Source organism: Malaclemys terrapin, chromosome 19 (assembly GCF_027887155.1).
Source record: "Malaclemys terrapin pileata isolate rMalTer1 chromosome 19, rMalTer1.hap1, whole genome shotgun sequence".
In the NCBI taxonomy this organism is placed as follows: Eukaryota; Metazoa; Chordata; order Testudines; family Emydidae; genus Malaclemys; species Malaclemys terrapin.
Window position 1 is genome coordinate 14,998,590 of NC_071523.1, and position 22,732 is coordinate 15,021,321.

The window sequence follows — 22,732 nt, forward strand, 5'->3', positions numbered from 1 at the left end:
GGTGCATGTGAAATATTGACTGTGTACACGCTAATTCCACGGGGGCTAGGTGCACATGGAATCTGCCCCTTTGCCCTTAGTACAACAGTGGGGCTACTGTATTGGAGCCACAGTACCTTCCACAGCAGCTGCATTGCTCTAACCAGGGGAGTGTGGCCTATACACCAACCAGCCATTCTAACCCTTCTCTCAAAGCCTTTCTGTGCTCTATGGGAAATGAAGCACCCTGCAGAATTGTTTCTCTTAGGGCACAGGGGATGAGGAACCCACATGGATGTCCCTTAGTATTGTTTGGTGTCCTTCTGTACAGCAAAATCACATCAGTTCTGTTCCCCTCGTGCCTGAGAAGGAGGACCTGAAACAGGAGTGCCTGGGATGTGGGAGGGGGACACCAGCAGTAGTGAGAAGGGGACAGGGCATCATCTTGTTCTCCTTCATGAACAAGTTAGTACAGCACAGAAGGGGAGAATGAGACCATGACAGAAGCAGCGAGGTTTCACCTACATTCATCAAGTTTTATTCACAGGAGTTAGACACACAGGTTTTGGGATTCCCCGAATCTGCTTAGCTACCCTAGTGAAAATGGCCTTTAAGAGTGTTCAAGTCAAGGCCCAAATTAAAAGACAATAGTCAAAAAGGGATTTTATTTGATTTTTATTTAAAATTTGTCAAGTTTTTTAGAACCAGACTTCTAAGACTCAGCATTTCTGATGTCAATTTACAGTTCACTTGCAAGAAACCACCACCAGGTCTGTACTGGAGGGAAGTAAATTTGGACCGGAAATGAATGACATCCTTTATAATCTGATACAGTTGAGAGGATTGCAGAGCAATTCTATTGCTGTATTTTATTTATGCTGTTCCCCTCTCCCCCAGTGTCTCTGAATTTTTAAAGACATACCCCAATTTTTTTTTCCATTCCACAGTCCTCTCAAAATCATTGGAAAGTTACAGCTTTAGTAAAGCCGTTCCTTTCAAAAGAAACCAGAGCTGATGTTTTTTTCACTCCAAATTATCTTTTGCTCTATCTGCAATGAAAAAAAGAACACAACCCACACTGGTCTGCACATAGGAAATTAAGTGGCATAAGTCTTGCTACGTAGCATCACTATAAAAAAAAAATCAGGTAAATATAATTTTATATCATACTGACTTATTTCTTCCCTTTGCAACTTTTGATCAACCTAAATGGTCTTCCTCTCCCTTTCATCGCAAGTAGCAGGATCTGTTTATTCATTTGGAAGGGAATCCGAACAAAAGACTTTGATGTGGATGAAATTTACAAACAACATAAGGTTGGAAATGTTCTAAACGCATTTAAAGCAAAAACAATGTAAACATTGATGACTATATATTCAGATTCTATTTCATTACAATTGAATGCTGGTAAAGTATCATTCAGTTGGTAAATACTGCTAATGTACACCCTTTCCATTGCAGTTCTGGAAGTTGTAACTATATGCACATATCCCAAGTTATATCACACAATGAATAACTCAACATTAGTCTACTAAAGACCAAATAGATTTAATTTAATTCCCCCCACCTTTCTCTAAAATACAAACCCTCCCAACTGCCATGTGCCGGTGCTAGCTTGGCTACCAAGCACTTTATAGCAGTAGGCAGACTGCTTTTATGTTATAAACAGTGGTAAGTGAACATGGACAAAGTTAAACAATCAACTACTGTAAGTAGTGCTAAATGGAAGAACTGGATCAATAGTAGATTACTGGCAGATGAAAACTGCCCTGTGGCTAAGAATCTGACAGATGCAGAAATTGGGAAAGGCAAGATTGGAAGTAGAACACTAAAGAACCATAGGATGATTAAACAGAACGGTATCTGAACTTAGTTTCCTTCTTTCTAAAATGTAGAGAGAGGAATCATCTGAGTGTCTCCACGCAGCCCAGTTGCCCCTTCCCCAAAATGCAAGCCCCCCCGGTCTCCCCAAAAAAGGGTACTAGTGCCTGAAGAGGGGGAGGAGACAGACAGAGTAGATTGTGTAGATCAAGTCTCGGTTTCTAATCCTCATGATGGAAAATGAACAGATTAATCCACAATGAAAGAGATAACAGTGATGCCAGGGTAACATCATGTGTGTGATAAAAATCACATCAGAGGTATTGTTTCAGGCCCTGTCTACAGTACAATCCAACCATGTTTAAACAAACCCAGAAGTTGGTTGCAAGTCAGAGTAGTTGGGGTCCAAATCAGTCTCTGTAGACTCATTATAGAAGGAACATCCAGCTACTTTTGATTACAAGTAGAACATGAGTAGACTATCACAATTTCTCCACTCTTTCCCCCCCATTTGACTTATGTTCACTTCATGATTAAATTTCTTTAATCTGAGGTCTTAAATAGTTTGTCTTAATGAAGAATCTCAATGCTGGAGCATTGCCAAAGCACAGAGAAATATATTTAATGCAAAAAAGATAAATGTATATAAAAAGACTTTGATACAAGCCATTTAACAAAAAAAGGGGACATTTTAAATCAAAACAAACAGCAATCCCTGTATGTACATTATATTAAGAGAATGAACTTGATTAGATATAACACACCTTAATTGGAATTTCAAGCAAGCCCCCAAAAGATGGTTTTTTTACAGCAAGGGTAAGGCTAGAATAAAGTGAAGCATTTTTTATTTTAAACATTAGTGGATATGACCCTTGTGTTGCAAGATTCTCCATAGAGATTACCGCCAAAACAGATTAAACCAAAAAGCTCAAGGAACCTTAAGAAGTTCTGAACTGCCTCTGTTAGCCCACAGTACAGCTAGAGAAGAGTGGGACATAAATTAAACCAATGGAGGTTGAAACCAATCCTACTTGTAGGGATTAGCTTGTGAGACCTAACCAAACAGCTCTACAAATTTAACTAGTTTTAACAAATTTAACCAGATTGAGACAGAGTGAATTCTAATTAGTTGCAACACAGTTCATGATTCTAAAAGCTGAATCCATTTTTGCTCCCTGCAGCTCCCTGAACATTCACAGGTTAAGACATTCCTCTCTCTGTATTTAGAAATGTGAGCTCTTTTGAAATGAAAGTGATTAAAATGAGCTTTTCATTCCCACTGCTGCAGAACAGCACAAGGGCGGGATTTCTGTCACACTGTAGATCAGTTTCCATTCTGCTTTAAATCAAAAAAAGGATTTCACTTGTAAAATTTCGAACACTCCTGTTTAAAATGGAAAGTAACTTTTCAGATTGCGAAAGCAGTGTTGGAAAAGCAGTTATTTAATAATAGTCTCCAACACTGGACACCCAATACCCAGACTAAAAGGTATTGTGAAAAATGCAGGAAGAGGAGGAAGATGAACCAAAAAAAGTACAGATCGGGTTGGATAGCCTTTAAAGCAATGTGGTTGCCATTTCCTTTCTCATGGCTGTCTGTTCTTTCCAGCCATATTGTTCCTGTCAGCAGAGTGCTAAAAGAAAACACTTACTCTGTTCAAAAACTTTAACAGACTCAGATGCAGCAGGCTTCTCATCCGTATGATGGAATGAGATGAAACCCAGGCCGGTCCAGACACAAGCAATGGCGAATATAAATAAACTCCTCAGCAGTCATAGTTTGTCTGATGGAGCCTTTCACTTATAGTGACTATTGTAAGAGTGTTCACATTTTTCTTTTCTTCACCCTGGGAGTGGCCACTCTAGTACAATTAGGAGTGAGTGAGGTGAATACACACTTGATTTTGGCAGCTGAAAACATAACCTAATCAGCCCACCTGCATTGAGTCCATGTGCACCTCTGATGCAATTTACAGCTGACGTTCACGAGCTGAAAAGTACATATCCACACCCCTAAATATAAAGGATCCTGTGCTGAGCAAAACCAACGCACCTTATACGCCAATTAATCCCTTGTTGGATTCTCCTAGAATGCTGTCAGAAAAGAAATATCCGAAACGATCGCCTTTAAAAAAAAAAAAAAAAAAACTAAGATCCTCCAATGTTAATGATGATTTTCATAGATCAGCTGCTTTGTAGGCAACAGAAGTTAGATATTTAAAGATGCCTTCACAAGGCCTAAGCTGAACTTTCAGCTACAATAACTGCACAAGGTAGTATGAACTGGTTAGTCCAGATCCTGCCTTGTTACTTACAGCCCTTTCCTTCTTTATACTGAAGGTTAAAGGAGAACTGCAGTTCTTCTATATGGACGTTTTTTTTGTTTTTTTTTTTTAAGTCTAGGACAACACATCATACACACACAACACATATAGCAGCAAGGTAACTTTCTTTTTGTTTTTGGAAAGCAAGAAGGTGCTTCAGAGCTCTGCAGAGATGAGCATGATCAGAACTCCTCGTGAACATTACGTGCATAGTCCATAAGCTTGCTGCCAGTGAAGTATTCGCTGTATTTCAGGATCTCCTCCAGCTCCAAGTGATGGTTCTGATTCTCATCTGCCACAGCTATCATCTGCTTGGCTTCATTTAGGGCATTGTACTCATTCATAGGATCCATGTATTCCTACAATAGATAAGAAAGGTCATCAATTTCTGCCATTGGGTGCAGTATAGCACATGCCTCCAAGCCAAAATTTGGAATCCTCAGCCCTTGACTATTTGAGAAAATACTGAGGCCTCCATTACTTGACCCAAAAATGAACATAAACAATAGAAAGCATTAAAATATGTCAGTCTGCCAGGTCAATAACTTTCCTCTCAAAAGGTCCTTCCAAACATCATCCCCTCCTTGGTTCTACCAAAAGTCCAAAACTTCTCTGATGTTAGCTGGTGGCTGATTGCAACTGGTATTTCAACAATTTGTTTGATGGGGAAATTGGCCTCCAGCAGTCTTAGTCAGTGACAGAAGGCAAGAGAGGTCTGCAAGTTTCCAGACACCAGATTAGACCTAGAATCAGGCAAGAAAAGATCCCATACAAAATAAAAGTAGTAGTTGCTTAGGCCCCACTAGACAACTTTGGAGATCGTTTTTATTTTTGTTTCCTCCCAATTTCTTTTTCTGAGGAAAATTACACCTGCAAATAGAGAGGCCGAGCTAGGGTCCCTTTGATAGTCTAACCCTTAATCTTTTGGATTAACACTTTTCTGCATAGGCATTTATTACAAGACCTCTTTCACAAGTAAAGCTCATATCACTGAGGAGAGAAGTTATCTGAAATCCACTCTGCATCATGCTTTATTCACAAAATTGCCAAGAGATGCAGATGCCTGCTACCGCGTTGTTCATGAACTGTAGGAGACATTAAGAGCACAGCTTGATTTTCAGAAAGCAGGTTGAGCCAGGTAACAAACAATATCTTTGATCTTGTAACCTGAGCAAATGTGATCAGGAAGTCTCTGATGGAAGCCCTGGATCCATTTTAAAGTCACTTCACTTACCCAATTCTAACAAATTCAATGAGCATGTGCATGAGAGAGAGAGACAGACAATATGTATTCTGGTGATACCAGTTTAAAGGAATCTGTGCTCTGACAAAATAACCAAGCCTCAGACAAAGGGCATCAGTGGCCTCTTCATTTAAACTTTCTTAAACAAAGTAGATTTTCATGATAAAGGAAGGTTTTTCTTTCAAAAGACAAAACCTGATTTTTTCAGTTTAAGCTATTATTGAATAGAATTTATCAGTCAGACACCACCCCTGTGGAAAGTAAAAATACAAGGCATTTGTAAGGACTCTCCCCCATTCTGAACTCAAAATATCCCACTCTGGAGAGAAAAAAGGATTCCATTCATGATATATGTAAAGCTCTTCAAGTCAGATAAAACAGCAACAAGTTCTACCAGAGTAATTTCAAGGTGTCAATGGTTTCTATGACTTACTGTCTGCCTGGCACATTTTTGTAAAATGGAAACTAGAAAGATCCAAATTAAACTCTCTCACAATGACTAACCCAGAAACAAAAACACATAAACCAAATGTGATCACCTGTTTTGATAAGATTGCTAAGAATGCCCCATTTTCTGTGATGACTTAGTTTCACACAAAAATCTACATTATTAAACTTTTGGCTCTATTGAACATTAAAACGGAAACAAATTACAGAAGTTTCTGCGACACCAGGTGTTGAGTAAATGAAAAAATATAAATTAAAGTTGTAAGAGGTCTGTTTTCTTGCACGATTTATGGGTGTGGGCATTGTTGGGCACTTTTAGGCGGAGGAATTGCTTTACATGCACTGGGATAGGTGAAGCGAACAAATCACAATATTTAAAATTTGAAATATATTTGTAACTATCAGATAACCAGGATTTCTGAAGGAAACTTTTGATCTAGATAGCCTCCTCCAAACCCGCCGTCAAAAAACTGACATGCAATACTGTGACACTAGCAAATCAGATTCCAACTTACACCAAGGTCCCCATGCTCACTTGGATACTGACAAATACATAGCTGGAATCAGTCTGGCTCACCTGTGTATTAGTACTGTTAAAATAGGTATCCAAGTTATAAAAATGTCTTTAGTGTTTAGACTTTATTGAATGCTTGTAAGTTGCTGCATGTATTAATCTCACATATAACATCTGCATCCCATGTTAGGAGGCGGGGTGGGCAAAATTTTTGGCCCGAGGGCCACATCTGGGAATAGAAATTGTACGGTGGGCCATGAATGCTCACAAAATTGGGGTTGGAGTGTGGGAGGGGGTAAGGGATCTGAGGTGGGGCCAGAAATTAGGAGTTCAGGGTGCGGGAGGGGGATCCCGGCTGGGGTGTGGGGTGTGTGTGAGGGGGCTCTGGGGTGGGGATAAGGAGTTTGGGGTGTAGGAGGGTGCTCCAGGCTAGGACCAACGGGTTTGAAGGGTGGGTGGAGGATCAGGGCTGGGACAGGGGTGCAGGCTCTGGCTGCACGCTCTGGGTGGAGCTGGGGATAAGGAATTTGGGGTGCAGGAGGGTGCTCCGGGCTGGGATCGAGGGGTTCGGAGGACTGGAGGGGGGGATCAGGGCTGGGGCATGGGGAGAGGCTCAGGGGTGCAGGCTCCAGGTGGCGCTTACCTCAAGTGGCTCCCGGAAGCAGCGGCACGTCCCTTCTCCGGCTCCTATGCAGCGGCGCGACAAGGCGGCTCTGCATGCTGCCCCGTCTGCAAGCGCCACCCCTGCAACTCCCATTGGCTGCAGTTCTCAGCCAATGGGAGCTGTGGGGGCGGCACTTGGGGCGGGGGCAGCATGCAGAGTGGAGCCCCCTGGCTTCCCCTACACGTAGGAGCTGGAGTGGGGCCATGTCGCCGCTTCCAGGAACTGTGTGGAGCAGCCACCAACCCTGCTCCCCAGCTGGAGTGCCGGAGTGGGACAAGCCCCAGACCTCGCTGCCCAGCGGGAACTCGAGGGTTGGATTAAAATGGTTGGCAGGCCGTAGTTTACCCACCTCTGTTATAAGGTAATATTTAAGTGTTTGTATTGTAAACCTCTGTACCTGTGTAAATCAGACAGGAAAGAAACATGAATTAGTGTGAAATGCTAGCTTCCAAAAGAAGGTGTTAGCTCCTGCCCAAAAGAGAAGGCCCATCAACACCAGACAAACTATTGTGCAACCTCAGAGGACAAAAGACTTTGTTGATTGCTCTTCCCACCCCACCCCCGGGGTTCCCCAATGAAGAAAAGACATGCAAGTAAGTGATTTCCTTCCCTCCCCTAAGTTTGCAACTCGAAACAGAAGGGTGGGAAGGAATAAAAAACCCTAACAAAGAGGAACTGTATCTTTTTGCTGCTCAGACTCTGAGGGCAAGAATTACCAAGCATAAGCAAAAGATACCCAAGTGCTTAGCCTGGGTTAGCCTTAAAGGGCATATACAGCTTGTTTTTCATAGAAGTTTGTATTACTTTTTGAAACATCAGACTGGAATTCATCTGTGTGTATATATGTGTACCTGTTAACCTTGTAAATAACTTATTTCCTTTTCCTATATAATAAATCTTCAGATAGTTGATCATCTGATTGGTCTTTGGTGTGAAACCTAAGGGGCAGTTGACCTGGGGTAAGTGACTGGTCCTTTCGGACTGGGAGTAATTTGAATATTGTTGTGATTTTGGTGTAAGGGACCATCTATCACAAAGGCAAGCTTTCCAGGGTGGTGAGGCAGATTGAAGTACCCAAGGGGACTATCTGTGACTCCATATTAACACTCTTATAGTGCCTGAGGAGTTTACACTTGATAATTGGCTAGAGAAAGCTAAGTTTAGAACTATCAACTAATGTGGATTTTGTGCCCTACTTCTTAATGCTCTGCCCAGTTTCTTCTCAATCACAAAAGTCCAGCGAAAGACTCCAAGGCAGAGGGGAAAAGAGGATGGGTAATGGAGCACCCACTGGGGGACACATCTTGAAGAACTCCAGTTACTGTACAAGGTAAGCAACCTCTCCTCCTTCAAGCAGTATCCCTATGGATGCTCCATGTCAGGAGATTCCCAAGCAGTATGAAAGAGGGTGCTGAAGAGACGGATTCAGTATGGATTGTAGAACAGCGTCATCGAAAGCTGCGTCAGCTCTGGAAGCAGGAAGGAGAGCATAGTTCTGGGAAAATGTATGCACTAAAGACCAGGTGGCTGCCCTGCAGATGTCTGATATAGGTATGTTTTTCAGTAGGGTTACAGAAGTAGATTGCTTATTCCACCAGGGCTCAATCACCCTCAAAGGGGGACAAACCACCAAGGCTTCATACTAGGTTAAGATGTACCCTGCAACCCATCTGGACAGTCTTTGGGTGGAAGTCAGATGTCCTTTCATTGGTTCTGCAAACAACATGTAAAGCCTGGGCAAAGCCTTAAAGGCCCTACTCTGATCTAGATAAAAGGCCCTTTTTATGTTCAGTACATGGAGATTTGTTTTTTCTCTCAAAGAGTGAGGCCTGGAATAAAACACTTGTAAGTGAAACTCCTGATTAAGGTGGAATTGGGGGGGGGGGGGAGAGAGACTTTAGGTAGGCTCCAAGCTCCCCTTCCCTCGTGGCCAAGTTGATGACTATGAGGAATGAGGGACAAATGAAGGAGGGAACAGTTCCCCAAAGGTTCAGTGAAGGTTTCCTCAGTGTGCTGAGGAAACCTTCAAGCTGAAATCCCATGGTCGAGCTGACTTCTTGACAGGAGGGAAGAGGTTGAACAGGTCTTTGATAAACCTTGTAGTGGTCAGGTGGGAGAAGATTGAAAACACTTTGACGAAAATGACAAGGTGTGATGGCAGCTAAATGAACCTTAACAGAGCTCAGTAATAAGCCTGTAGTTTTTAAATTCAGCAGATAATAGAGAATATGTCTCAGACAAGACTTGAGAGGAGGCACAGATTGGTGACTGCACCAAGTCTGGAAGCATTTTAATTTCTGGAGGCAAATTTTCCTTGTTGTGGGTTTTCTACTTTTAAGCAGCACTGTTTGTAGCTCTGGGGAACAGACCTGTTCTATACCATAGAGTAAATTAGTAGCCATGCCTTGAGGTGAAGTAACGAGAGGCAGGGGTGAGTGATGGCTCTTGACTGCTGGGTGAGGAGATTCGCTGTCATGGGAAGAGAGAGATGGTTACAGAGAAATGTGAACCAGCTCTGGAAACCACACCTGTCTCAACCACAATGGTGCTATGAGGATGGCTACTCATTTTTCCTGTTTCAATTTGTTTAGGATCTTGAGCAGTAAAGGCTGAGAAGGAACTGGAGTGGTGGCAGGTCTGCCCCCTCCCTTTATACTCTTGTGCCAGAGCATGAGGGTGTCTAGAGTGCAGGTGCAGACAGGCTGACAAATCAATGATCAAGAGTACATGGGGGCACATGCATCCTGATGGGGAGCACTCAGACATTACTTGAAGAAGCACTAGAGGTATTAATCCCACCATCCAGGACACATTCTAACTCAGGCACTATGATGAACCCAACGCTTAGGTAGTGGTGCTCTGCACTGTTAAAGAGAAACCATGTTCCACTCCATAGGAGATTTCATTCCATTATCTTTATATAACTCTTACTTACTTACCTCACAACACACTAACTCAACACAATTTCTCAGTCTACTTTCCTCCCTACTACTCCAAATTTAGATTTTGGAACTCAGAACCTTTTGCACATGTTACTGATTATTCCTTTAATAAGCCATCTAAAAAAGCATCTACTTTCTGGAATTTTGTTCTCTTATTTCTCACTAATCTTACTCCTCTCCCTCCTCCCCTCACCCACCCACAAGTGTCCTCCCTTAGAGAGGAGAACCAATGAGAAAAGACTCATTAACTCTAGGACTCCTTCACATAACAAGACAGATCATAGTCTGCCTAATCTGATTCATCTCTAGTTTTCATGTTTTTAACAATCCAATATTTTCAGAATCAAAGTCTCTTAACAAAAAACAAGTGCATGTTGTGCAGTCGATGGCACACCTACTTGGCAACTCTTACAGATAAATGATTTTTGAAAAAAGAGTATGTTCACAAATCATGGTTCTCACTTTTTTTTTTAATGAAACTGAATACATAGGTTGCCAGTTACTCACTTTCAGATCGGAAGTGTGATTCATTCTCCCAATACGTTGTGCTTCTACTCCTATGGTTTTGTGCACTACACATGTAAAAATCCCTATGCAAGGCAATATGCAAAAGAAAAAAGAAAAAAAACACACCCAAGCAACTGGTATGTAGCCTAAAGTTACTCTAGCATCCTTCTATATTTGTACCTGACTATATTATGGTCCAAAATGTAAGCCTAAGAACAGCATCTTTTCCATCACCCTTCATCTGAGGCCAGGTTTGGGCTTCCACTGGGTTTGGAAAGTGCCGTCATATTTTCAACAATGATATACATAAATAAAATAATGATTTCAGAGTCACCCACCTCCAGCTCTTCCATGGTGACAATGCCATCGTGGTTGGCATCAATCACTTCCTCAAATTCCTTCTTTCTATCTTTCACCCAATCGTCATCAATATCCTGAGCTTGCTGGTTCTCTACTGTACCAACAGGCAAGGAAATGAACTCCGAAAGGGTGAGTTTCTTATCTCCATCTTGATCTGTAATGCAAGCCAAAACACAACTGGAGTGAGAAGTCTATTTACTTACAAGTGTCCATTGAGAAGCAAGACATGAACAATTCCTAGAGTTCAAAGCTCTTGGTGGTACAGGCCCTGTGGTTTCCGCACAAGTGTAAGTGAGGAAATTATAAAACTGATTCCATTTGTTCCTAAGTTGTTTCCAGCTAAAGTAGAAAACGATCAGTTAAGAAAATGGCTGGCTAAGTGAGATAAACCCTGTCTTTCAGTGTTCAGCTTCCGGTTATAAGCACAAACCCAACTCCCTAGGTGCGATAAGTTCTGTAGTTCATACTGCTCAAACTGCTTATGCCTTGGGGTGCTCCATGCCATCTCTGATCTGAAGCAGAGCAGCAGAGAAAAATGAACCATATACTGCTTACACTACACCTCACCTGCAGATAAAATGATCAACAGGAACCAGTTATTTTTGAAAGTATACTCAAAGGATATTAGGCCAAAAAACTAACATGCTTTAAGAATGATCCAACTGAGAAATCTTGATTTGCAAGTTATTTCATTTTTCAAACCAAAGTTAAAAAAAAAAGGGAGAGACATGCAATGTACTGTCAGATTAACAGCTCACTATTGCATGCACAGTAGAGGGCTTTGTGCATCAGTTGGTCAGTTAGTCTGGCTATACGTAGAACACAATTGGTTCCCTCCACTCCACCTCCACTTTCATAAACCATGCGTGTCCTTTCAAATCAGTTTCTGGTTTATGAATGATGACAGCATGTTTTTAACCCTCATGAGCATGAACACAAACCATATATATCCGTGTAATTAGCGGGAAAAGCTCTTCCGTACAGATTATATTGGCTACAGTGTTTTAAACTGTTTTTAAAATAGTCTTCACGATGTACACTTTTCCGTAGTCTGTAAAGGTTTATACTTTAAATTCCCATACATATCTTAAGGCTTTACTTGTACTTATTTGAAAATTATTCCAGTAAGTCCCTTACTGAAAGGCATACAAGTTGAATTTCTTCTTGAACATGCAATCTGGAAAAAATTAGAACCCTGGCCTTGTGACATTTTAACAACATTAATTGAATGCTGTAGGGATGCTTAATATACGTGGCAGGTGTTTCCTTATCAATGTATGAAATGATCTTTTCTTGATATTGTAATCGTTGGAGTGTGCTATGTGCATTAGAAGAAACCTACAGAAGGATCTGCAATAATATTTTGTAAGACTTACTACTGATTATTATGAATTTGTTTTTAAAATAATGAATTGTTCTAGCACTATTATAAAAATATATCAATCATTCTAATTAAAATTATGACAGAGGAAAGTTAAATATTTGAACCAGACTCTATTAGTAGTCCAATGAGAGGTATCACAATTTTATTTTATGATTTGATGTTTGCCAGTGAACGGTATAATTAAGGCTACGTTTTAGTCACGGATATTTTTAGTAAAAGTCATGGACAGGTCACAGGCTGTAAACAAAAATTCATGGCCTGTGACCTGTCCATGACTTGTACTATATATACCCCTGACTAAAACCTGTGTGTGGGGGTGTGTGTGTGGGGGTGTGTGCGCGTGGTGGCCATGGGGGGGTGCGGCCTGGGGGGCGCCGTGGGTGCTCGGGAGGGTGGGCGTGGCTGGGGCAGGTTCTCTACCCAGCTCCTGAGAAGCCGCAACCTCCAGCTCCTAACTCCACGTGCTGCCTCTGCTCCACCCCAAGCCCCGGTTCTGCAGCTCCCATTGGCTGGGTGCCTGTGGACGGAGGCAGCATGTGGAGCTAGGAGCTGAGGGAAGGGAGTTCCTGTCACCCTTCCGGGGAGTCCCCCAAGGTAAGCACTGCCCTGCACCCCAATCCCCAGTCCTGAGGCCCCCCCGCACCCAAACCCCTGCTGCTGGGGAGTGGGGGGGCCGACTGCCCCAGCAGCAGCCGGTGCGACTGGCCTAGGGGCTTCCCAAGCTGCTCAGGCAGCTCCCGGGGACCAGCAGCACGGGCTGCTGCCGAAGTCACGGAGGTCACAGAAAGTCACGAATCCATGACCTCCGTGACACACACAGAGCCTCAGGTATAACGTTTAGAGCTCATTTGTTTTGATATGACTGTAAGAAGCATTGACAACCATCGAATCTGGGCATGCCTATTCTAGATACACAGGAACATCCATCATGCTTTCAAGATCTATTCCAGAACCAACACAAACTCTTGCACTTATAAACGGTTTTTATATTCCAACAAGCAGAGAAGTTATTTTGCTGAACTATTAAAAGTTAAAAAAAGCAGCGATGATTTTGTGGCAATGAGCACTTGATGAGGTATTAAATTCTTAGAAATATTGACTATTTCCTACTTTAACATGCGTAAAAGGTATGATTCTGGACAATCTACTAGTGGTACCTGGAAAGGACAAAGCAATTAGTTTCCACAGTGTCCTCGTCATAGGGCAACCGAGCCCAGAGCACCTCAGTTTTCCTCCTTCAGACTCTCCAGTAACTCCACATCAACTTTCTTGACTCACTAATACCCTTTTGGGGCTGGTTTATTACTAAAACATAGTTCAAATAATCCATAAGGGAAGTCCCAGACACAGTCCATTTCTCACACCCAGTGCAGACAGTCCTCAGTCTCAGATCCTCTAGTTCAGGCACAGCACATACTATGTTTAGTGCCTTCCACCACACCCAGGCTCTTTGTCAGTCCTCTCCTGTCCTTGAACCAGGACTGCCACCCCAGCCCTTCAGCTGGAGTGCGACCCCGCGCTTCCTAGCAGAGCATTCTCCCACCCCAGCTTCTCTAATGGGAGTTAATCCTCCTCATGGGAGCATCTGTCATGTCCCCTGTTCTGTTAACTGTTTTGTCTAAGACAGGCCAAGAGGTAGGCCCTTCCACTGTTCCCCTGGCTCCAGCTCTCTAGCATGGAGTCATCAGTGGATAAGACTGTCTGCTGCTCCTCTGCTTCAACCCTCTCTGGCCCTCAGCTTTGATTCTTAGGTTTAAAAGTCAGCAGAGAACTCCCTCTGCTGCTCTCTTGCTTTCAGCCTCCCCCCAGGAGCCACCACAGCTTCCTTTGGGGAATTCCTCCAGTCTCCTGGTCTCTCCTGCTGCTGTCTACCGCTTTAGGGCCCAGTGCCCTCTGTTAAGACCAACTGGAGTCCGCTGACCAATCATAGGTGCACAAGCATCTTCCCTCTTATAGGGCCAGCATCACCCTGTGACACTCCTTCATGCCACTGAATCACAAAATGATGAGAACACACATCAAGTCCATCTATGCTACAATCTACCAGATTGAGTGACCTTGTAGTAACACAGCAGTATCCAAACATACTGTAGTGCAGTGGACCAAAACCTAGAACACCCTTAGCGTTAGTATTGTGTTACAGGCAGAGTTCACCTCTGATATAAGCAGGAGCTACTCCATTGAGTTGCCTCCACTTACACCAGTAGTGTATTTCCCTTCAGAGCCGTACCCTGATGATAGCGGTTTGGTCCCAGCCACACATACAAGATCAAACCATGTTTCAGTTTGTTCCAGGATGCTATCATTATGTAACGTGTCCCCAAACAGTAAGTTTTGTAGGGTACACAGGCCCCAAGTAACTGGCATACCTAGATCACGGATGATTTCTTTGACCATAAACTTCAGCATCCCCCTACTATGCTCCGGATGAAGAAAAGACAAGAACTCTTCCTCATTCAGTAACAGGTCAGCAGGTGGATTGTCAGCTTGGTACCAACGGTCTTTCAGATTATCTAAAACTTCCTGTGCTAAAAAAAAAAAAAATTGTAATAATTAGCCCCGTAAACTTAATAGTAGTATAATATTCTGTATTTGGATAATATAGATTTTATTTACAGTTCTTAAAATACAACATAATTTTTCATGAATTAATTTATGTAAAATTGACTGACCTGTTAGCTGGAACCTGTTTAATACTTCAGGGTACTAAATAAGTAATAATCTCTTACAATGATGGAATGTGAGTACTTGTGGCACCTTAGAGACTAACAAATTTATTTCAGCATAAGCTTTCGTGGGCTGCAGCTCACTTCTTCAGATGCACAGGTGGAATGTTTCACTCCAAAACATCCCAAACTATACAAAGAAATCATTTCATATGCCACTGAAGTATAGCTATCTTTGGGACAAAAAGAACTTTTAGCAATCACTAATACTACAAAACAATTTAGTACAAGACAATACTCTTATTGAGAGGGCCAAAACAATGGGATTAACACTTCTTTGTTTGGGAAAAAAAGTGCCATGGTATTTTTAATGGCAACAAGTTGTCAGACTCAATATTTTGGTTTTATGGCTTATCTAAAAGATAATCTTTAGCAGCACAATACCCCCTGCTACTATGCTAGTAAATGGTTCAGAAAAGACAAAAGACTGTCACCTACTAAATCACAAAAACACTACACCGCTTAAGTGTTCATTGAATGTCCCCGATCCAAACAGACTTCTCTGAACTTGATTTGCTCTTATAGATTTTTCAGAGTATCTACTGAGTTAAGTTATTGTTATTGGTACTCTGCTGGTACTTTGTGCAATCCTTACATCAAGATTTGAGGACTTCAGTAACTGAGCCAGAGGCTATGGGCCTATTACAAGAGTGGGTAGGTAAGATTCTGTGGCCTGCGATGTGCAGGAGGTCAGGCTAGATGATCATGATGGTCCCTTCTGATCTTAAATTCTATGAAGAGAGTCAAAAGCACTCTCAATGGAGATCTGTTCCTTGCAAGTTTCTATATTCTAACAATTTCGAACAGCTAGAGCCATACTTAAAGTTCGATTAAAAAAAAAAAACACCACAAAACCAGTGACTGTTCCACTCCACCTCCCCATATGTACCATATGTCTGAATCATTTTTGACTCAGTCTTCAAAAACGAAAACAAGAACTCTCCAAAGACCTTGGTCAAAGACTAAACCTATGAGATTTTAGCCCAACAGATGATAGTTTTGGAAACTTATAAACGAGACTTAAAGTAACAGCTCAGAATGGAAATGCTGTGGCAACCTTAACCATAGTGATCACTCCAGCTGCACAGTAAAACTAAATTTACATTTCAATGAGTTTGGAACTCCTCTCAGTAACCCAAGTGTTCTATATTAGAATTGGAGTATTTCAGAATGTTTTATTTAAAAAAAACGATTGTATTCTAGAGGCAAACCTTGCAAATGCTTCAGTTATGGTTAGAATCTAATAAGTGGAACATTTTTGCTGCAAGGAGCGGATGCAAATTTAACCACACATGCAGAGAGTTACATCGGAACAAAAAAAAAAAAAGCCACCTTACACTTTCCTTTCATTTTTTTGCACGTGTCATATGTCGGACAAGCATTTTTTTTTAAATGAGGATGTTTGCCTGAATTTGACTGACTGAAAAAATTACAATAGTTTCCACTGAAAGTACACTACAGAGTTGTTTTTTAAATCTGCAATATAATTTACAATACACATCTAGGCAATCTGGGACTGAAACTGAACTTGAAGGGATTAAATACATAAAGTTTCCCTCCTGTTTTGGGCATTTTTTAATGACAGAAACACTGGAAGTCCAGCCTTTCACACACAGACACTTACCACCCATCAGCTATGCCAACAAACATTTAGCAAGACCCAACAACATTCTATATAATCCTGTGATGCAAGTACAAAATTAATGTGTAAATTCCTTGTGACAGGGATCACGTTTTATCTGTTTTGGGAGGTGTCTAACACACTTTCCTGTTAAATTATAAATAAGGAAGAAAGCATCAGTTGCCTCTATAGTTCTATAGCCATTTCATAATTATCTTTCCCCAGAATTTAGAAAAGGGTTTGTGTAGCAATGTGGGACTCACCCCTGTGTGCCTCCTGCTGGTCTCTTCTGGGAATTAGTTCTCCAGCCGTTGGGAGTGCCCTCTGCAGCCTGGTATCCCGCTGCCTCTTGGCCCCCGTGTCCCTCCCAGGACCTGGTGCCCCTTTATCTGGGGTGCTGCCCCCTGACAGTAATCCCTTTCTCTTTGGGTCTCCCCTCCCCCGGGAACCCCCACCCAGCCTCAGTTTAAGACCACTGACAATTATTGTCTAGCTCCCATGCCCTGGGGCAGACTGCAGTATCAGCCTACTCATCACCAGCAAGGTTGGGTTTGGACCTGCTGCCTTTGCCTACCCTTGGGCTGCCCTCTGCAACCCCCAGTACCTATTTGCCTTCTGCTAGGCCGCAGCCTGGGGCTTTCCAGGCTAGAGCTCCCTGGCTCCTCTGCCTTTCCCCAGCCCTGCTCCACTCAGGTACCTTGTCTCTAGCCCCCTGTACCCAGGCCCATCTCCCTCTACAAACAGAGAGAGGGACACTGAGCTCCTGGCTCCCAGCCTCTTTATACAGGCCAGCTGGGGCCAGATTGGGGTGTGGCCCAGTTCCGGCCATTTCCCCAATAAGCCTAGGGTTTTCTCTGTCAACTCCAGCCCTCTCCAAGGGCTGTCTTTAAACCCCTCAGAGGAGGAACGGGTGACCACCCTGATACAGTTTGTTATAGAGGGCGGGAGGAATCCTTGAAGTGGTCTTAGTATATGCTCCAACTATGGGGCAAGTTTGGAAACAAACACAAACTACACTTTACACTGTTTATTTTTTAACTGAGGTTCCCTCTGCCCATTTCTTACACCAAGTTCTCCTTCCATCTTTAGAACATGCTAGTCTGAGGAATAACAGGAGCCAGCCAGAAAGGAGTTAAAATACCCAATGTATATTTTGAAAAGGAGAACTAGACAAACCAAGTTTCCTGGGCAACATTCTCGCTCTCAGTACGGGCCTGATCCAATGACTATTGAAGTGAATGGAAAGACTCCCCACTGACTTCAATGAACTTTGGATCAGGCTCCTAAAATAGATTCTGATGTGCACGTGGCTGCTCATAAGCATCACTGAGCATATAGTAGGTGCCAGGTTTGCTTACACGGTCTTAGCATTGTCAGCCCTAAATATTCAAAAATCACGAGGCAGGCTCCCTCAAAATTGCCCTTTTCCTCTATGGATTTTTGTCACAAGTGAAGTGAAATTATAGTTTCAACCTACTCTGCTGCACCAAACTACCACCCAGTGCCCTTACATTTTGGATGTCCCAGTATTAGAACGGCAGGGATGTTGCAGGTCAGCCTTAAGTTACATTTGCACAATTACTGAGAGTAAGAGTGCCCCATCCTTACACATAGCCTGGACCTTGAGAGCAACATGATGAATATTTTATCTAGACTATCTAATCAAGATGAGATATTGTATCGAGAGTAAACGAAGAGTAATTCTGCCTGTCCTCATCCTCAGGAAGTGGTAGACAATTAGTTTAATTTTCTCAAACAAAGCTCAGTTGTCTGTTGCCCAGGTACTAAAATTAACTGTACATACAATTTCCTTATTCAGCAAATCTTAAAACATTTTTATCTGATCAGCATTCCTGTAAACTGTAGTTAACCACAATGCCATAAGATATGGCAGGGAAAACACCTGTATTGCATAAAATTCAAAGGCCTATTTGCATTTTAGTTGCCTTTTGATGAGTGGAAACATAACCCACTTTCAAATGACTAATTCCTGCAAGGAAGGACTAACAGTAAATTTTATTACTTTTGAGACAGGATAAGAAATTACTCCTTAATAGTAACATATTTAGAAGAACAACAGGTGTGGTTCAACACAAAACGGCAGAATGGCACAGAGCAATGTTCAATCTCACTAACTTGAAGAATCTCTTTTTGCACAATATGGAAATGAGAAGGCTGTGAATCGATCTGATTTTGCTGCTATATTTGTAGTACACCTCTACCCCGATATAGCGCTGTCCTCTGGAGCCAAAAAAATCTTACTGCATTATAGGTGAAACCACGTTATATCGAACTTGCTTTCATCCACTGGAGCGCGCAGCCCCGCCCTCCGGGAGCGCAGCTTTACTGCGTTATATCCGAATTCATGTTATATTGGGTTGTGTTATATCGGGGTAGAGGTGTATTCGTTGAGTGCTAGGCAGACAGTACATACTTCAGATAGTTTCTTGCATGTATTTTGTGTTTATGTATAAGAGAAAGTACTGCAAATTCCTCCTTGTCATTTTAATAAACATAAAATATTCAACAAAAATATTACACTAGAACTGAAATTGTACACTGTTTTACTAACTAATCAGCTTGTTATGTTATATATTTGTCCACAAGAACAGAAGAGCAATGGAGGCATTCAGCACCAAGATGGAGAATATTTTCTGGATTTAGTCCTCATGAGAGTAAAAGACCCCAAACCGCTGGCTAGTAACAGGGACAGTGTTAGTTCCAACCCACCACTATCCTAACAGCTTTGACAGATCTTCTGTTATTCAAGTCTTAAGTATCTCCTAAGAAAAGACCACCCACTATGCAAAAACTGTGGTGGTACTTTTTTTTTTTTTTTTTTTGAGGGAGGAGGGGCATGTCACACTGTCTGGAGTGGTTCATGACTGAGTGCCAACCTGTCAGTTAAACTTGGCTAGTTGGAAAATACCTGTCTGTGATGCTTTAAAGGGGCTAACATTTCTTGCTTTAGGGCTTTTCAGACCCTCCCACATCTCAGTGTTCTCCAGAGGAGTCTCTTCCTTACTCTCCCTGACCAAATCAATTAAAGGGTCAGTAAACGTTCCCTTATCAGCACAACAAACCATATTCACTCCCATCTCCGTTTTGTGGTAAACTTTCAATCTATTGACACGTACAGTTTGTACAGCTTCCCTGCCATGAGGCTTCTTGACAATCCTTCCCAACAATCATGCATTTTGTTTTTCCTCACTAGAATCAGCACTAACACCAAATCACTAATATCACATGATCTTTCTTCAGCATGCCTATCATACCAAGCCTTCTGCGATTCCTGACTTCTTTCCAGGTTCTGTTGCAACAGATCCATCACAACTTGTAAATTCTTTTTAAAACGAGTGACATACTCCCCTACAAGTTGTCTTAGCTCCTCAGTACTATGCTCCCAAGAGCCTTGAATTAAATCTAGGGGTCCCCTAACCTGTCTCCCATACAGGAGACCAAAGGGGGCAAGGCCAGAAGATTCTAGGGGGACACTTCTGTATGCAAATAGCAAATGAGGGAATAACACATCCCACTCCTTCTCTCACCTGGTGCCATACATTTTCAGTACAGCTTTCAAAGTTCCATTAAATCTCTCCACCAGACCATTAGTTTCTGGATGATAGGGGGCAGCCTTTGAATGATTCACTTCAAACAACTCCCACAACTTTTTAAAGACAACAGACATGAAGTTGGCACCATGGTCTGACAAGATGAAATTCAATAAGGACAAATGTAAAGTACTCCACTTAGGAAGGAACAATCAATTGAACACATACAAAATGGGAAATGACTGCCTAGGAAGGAGTACTGCAGAAGGATTAGTGGATAACAAGCGAAATGTAAGTCAACAATGTAATACTATTGCAAAAAAAAAAAAAAAAAAAAAAAAAAAAAAAAAGGGGGTGGGGGGGCATCGTTCTGGGATTGTTGTAAGCAAGACACAAGGAGTAATTCTTCCACTCTATTCTGTGCTTAGGCTCAACTGCAGTATTGTGTACAGTTCTGGGTGCCACACTTCAGGAAAGATGTGGACAAATTGAAGGAGGTCCAGAGGAAAGCAACAAAAATGATTAAATGATCTAAAAAACATAACCTATGAGGAAAGATTGAAAAAAAATGGGTTTGTGTATTCTGGAGAAGACTGAGGGGGGACATAACAGTTTTCAAGTACATAAATGGTTGTTACAAAGAGGAAAATGAAATATTGTTCTCCTTAACCTCTGAGGATAGGACAAGTAGCAATGCGCTTAATTGCAGGAAGGGAGGTTTAGGTTGGACATTAGGAAAAAACTTCCTGTCAGGGTAGTTAAGCACTGGAACAAATTGCTTAGGGAGGTTGTGGAGTCTCCATCATTGGAAGTTTTTAAGAACATGTTAGACAAGCACCACAGAAGTGGTCTAGTTATTACTTAGTCTTGCCTTGAGTGCAGAGGACTGGACTAGATAACCTAGTGAAGTCCCTTTCAGTCCTACACTTCTTGGATTCTATGACAATTTCCCTGGGAAAACCCACTTGCTAAAAATGGTGAATAGGCAGTGGCTACCATCTCAGCTTTTATATTAGATAATACTGTGACTTCAGGGTACCTGGTGGCAGAATCCATCACACCAAGTATATATTTCTTTCCAGTCCTGGACGGTTTAGTGAGCGATACTACAATATCTACAGACACTCTGGCAAACACCTGTTTGATTATGGGCAATGGCTGTATAGCAGCCTTGCGGGGTCCCTTTAATCTCTTATGCTTCTGACCATAAGTCACAACTCTTACAGTAATTTTTTATTGTCTCAAACATGTGAGGGCAACAAATTCTGTTTAAGCCTGTTACAGGTTCTTTCCATTCTTAAGTGTCTTGTAAATGGACAATCATGAGCTAGCTGCAGTAACTCTCCTCTGTATTTCTCAGGCACAACTACCTGCTTGCAAACCTCACCAGCACATCTTTCTACAAAAATCTACCTTTTCCTTCCCCAGCTGGGGTATTATTCTGAGCCGCAACCCCCTCTTGGTCGAGAGAAGGGTCAGCTTGTTCAGCCTTCATAAACTCATTTTGAGCCGCACAAGTTCAGAGCAGATTCTGGCCAAAGCAATGGCATTTTCAAATTTCTCCTCTGAAGACAAGTTATTACTCTCAACAGACAAAGAACTGAGGGCATTCCTTCAGCCCCTTCCCAGTCCTCCCTGCTTTTCTGTGGACAGAGGAACACTCTTTCTGGCTGTGGGTTATAACATTAACCTGTTTAGACATGGCTAAAATGTTACTACCTATTAAAATGTCAGCAGGAAAAATTCCTGATGCTACCATGACCTCAACCTTAAAATTCCCCTGCTCAAGGTGGATCTTAGCCAGAGGCACAGACACAGAGAACTCAGCCAAAGCATTACATTTAAACTCTTACAGGGAGTTTTGTCTTCCTCTCACCAAACTCTCCTTAACCAAAGTGACTTGGGAATGCTGTGTCCCTCCAGCCCTTACAATCTGACATTTACCTTAGCATCCTTGGTACATTTTTCGCTACCTTCCCAAGACTCAATTCTAAAATAGTTCACTGGCTCTTCCTCCTCCTCGACTGCTGTCCTTGGGACAACAGTCGTGGCATTAACACCAAGGACTGGGAGTGTAAATGGGGGGGGGGGGGGGTGTCTTTAAATTTTGTGTAACTTAGTTTTATATGGCTGGAGTGGCAAGGCACCTCCTCCACTTTGCCAGGCTCAGTGCTTCCCTCTCTGATGGGGGGTGCGGGAGGAGGAGGCCTGGAGTAAATCAGCCCCACTCTGGATGGTGTTTAGTTCACCACTTGGGGTTTATTTCTCAATATTTTCCAGGTAGGTCTCGGGGCAGGCCCAAGTACTCCTCCGCCAAACAAAAGAAAGAAATTCATAACACAAAACAAAGGGGAATATCTTTTATTACCCCCTTTCTGGGGGTGGGGTGGCGTGGCCTTGTTATTGGCCCCAAGGTGCCGGTCCTTCCTAAACAGGCAGTTAGGGTAGCTTTCCTTGTAGGGAGGAGAGCAGCCTCCTACCCTGGAGAAGTCTCTCTCCCTATGCCTGCTAGCCCTTCAGCAGCTTGCCTCTCCTCCTCTCACAAGTGCAGGGGTTTTTAAAGTCTCAGGCAACCCTTAACTGGACTCAGATGTTCCTAGTTGACCAGAGGTAACCCCTTTTCAGCTTATAGGGAAAAGTGCTTTTATC

At 42.4% G+C, this 22,732-nt stretch overlaps 1 protein-coding gene across 1 annotated transcript in view; it reads right to left on the reverse strand.

Moving 5' to 3' along the window:
• Positions 1-637: 637 nt before the first annotated feature.
• The window catches only part of SDF4 (stromal cell derived factor 4), a 41,609-nt gene continuing 19,514 nt past the window's right edge, over positions 638-22,732 (reverse strand). The window contains exons 5-7 of the mRNA XM_054008899.1: positions 14,555-14,713; positions 10,780-10,955; positions 638-4,483 (exon numbers count right to left, since the gene is read on the reverse strand). Coding sequence (XP_053864874.1) covers positions 4,307-4,483; positions 10,780-10,955; positions 14,555-14,713 — 512 coding nt within the window. The 3' untranslated portion in view covers positions 638-4,306. The remainder of the gene's footprint in view (positions 4,484-10,779; positions 10,956-14,554; positions 14,714-22,732) is intronic.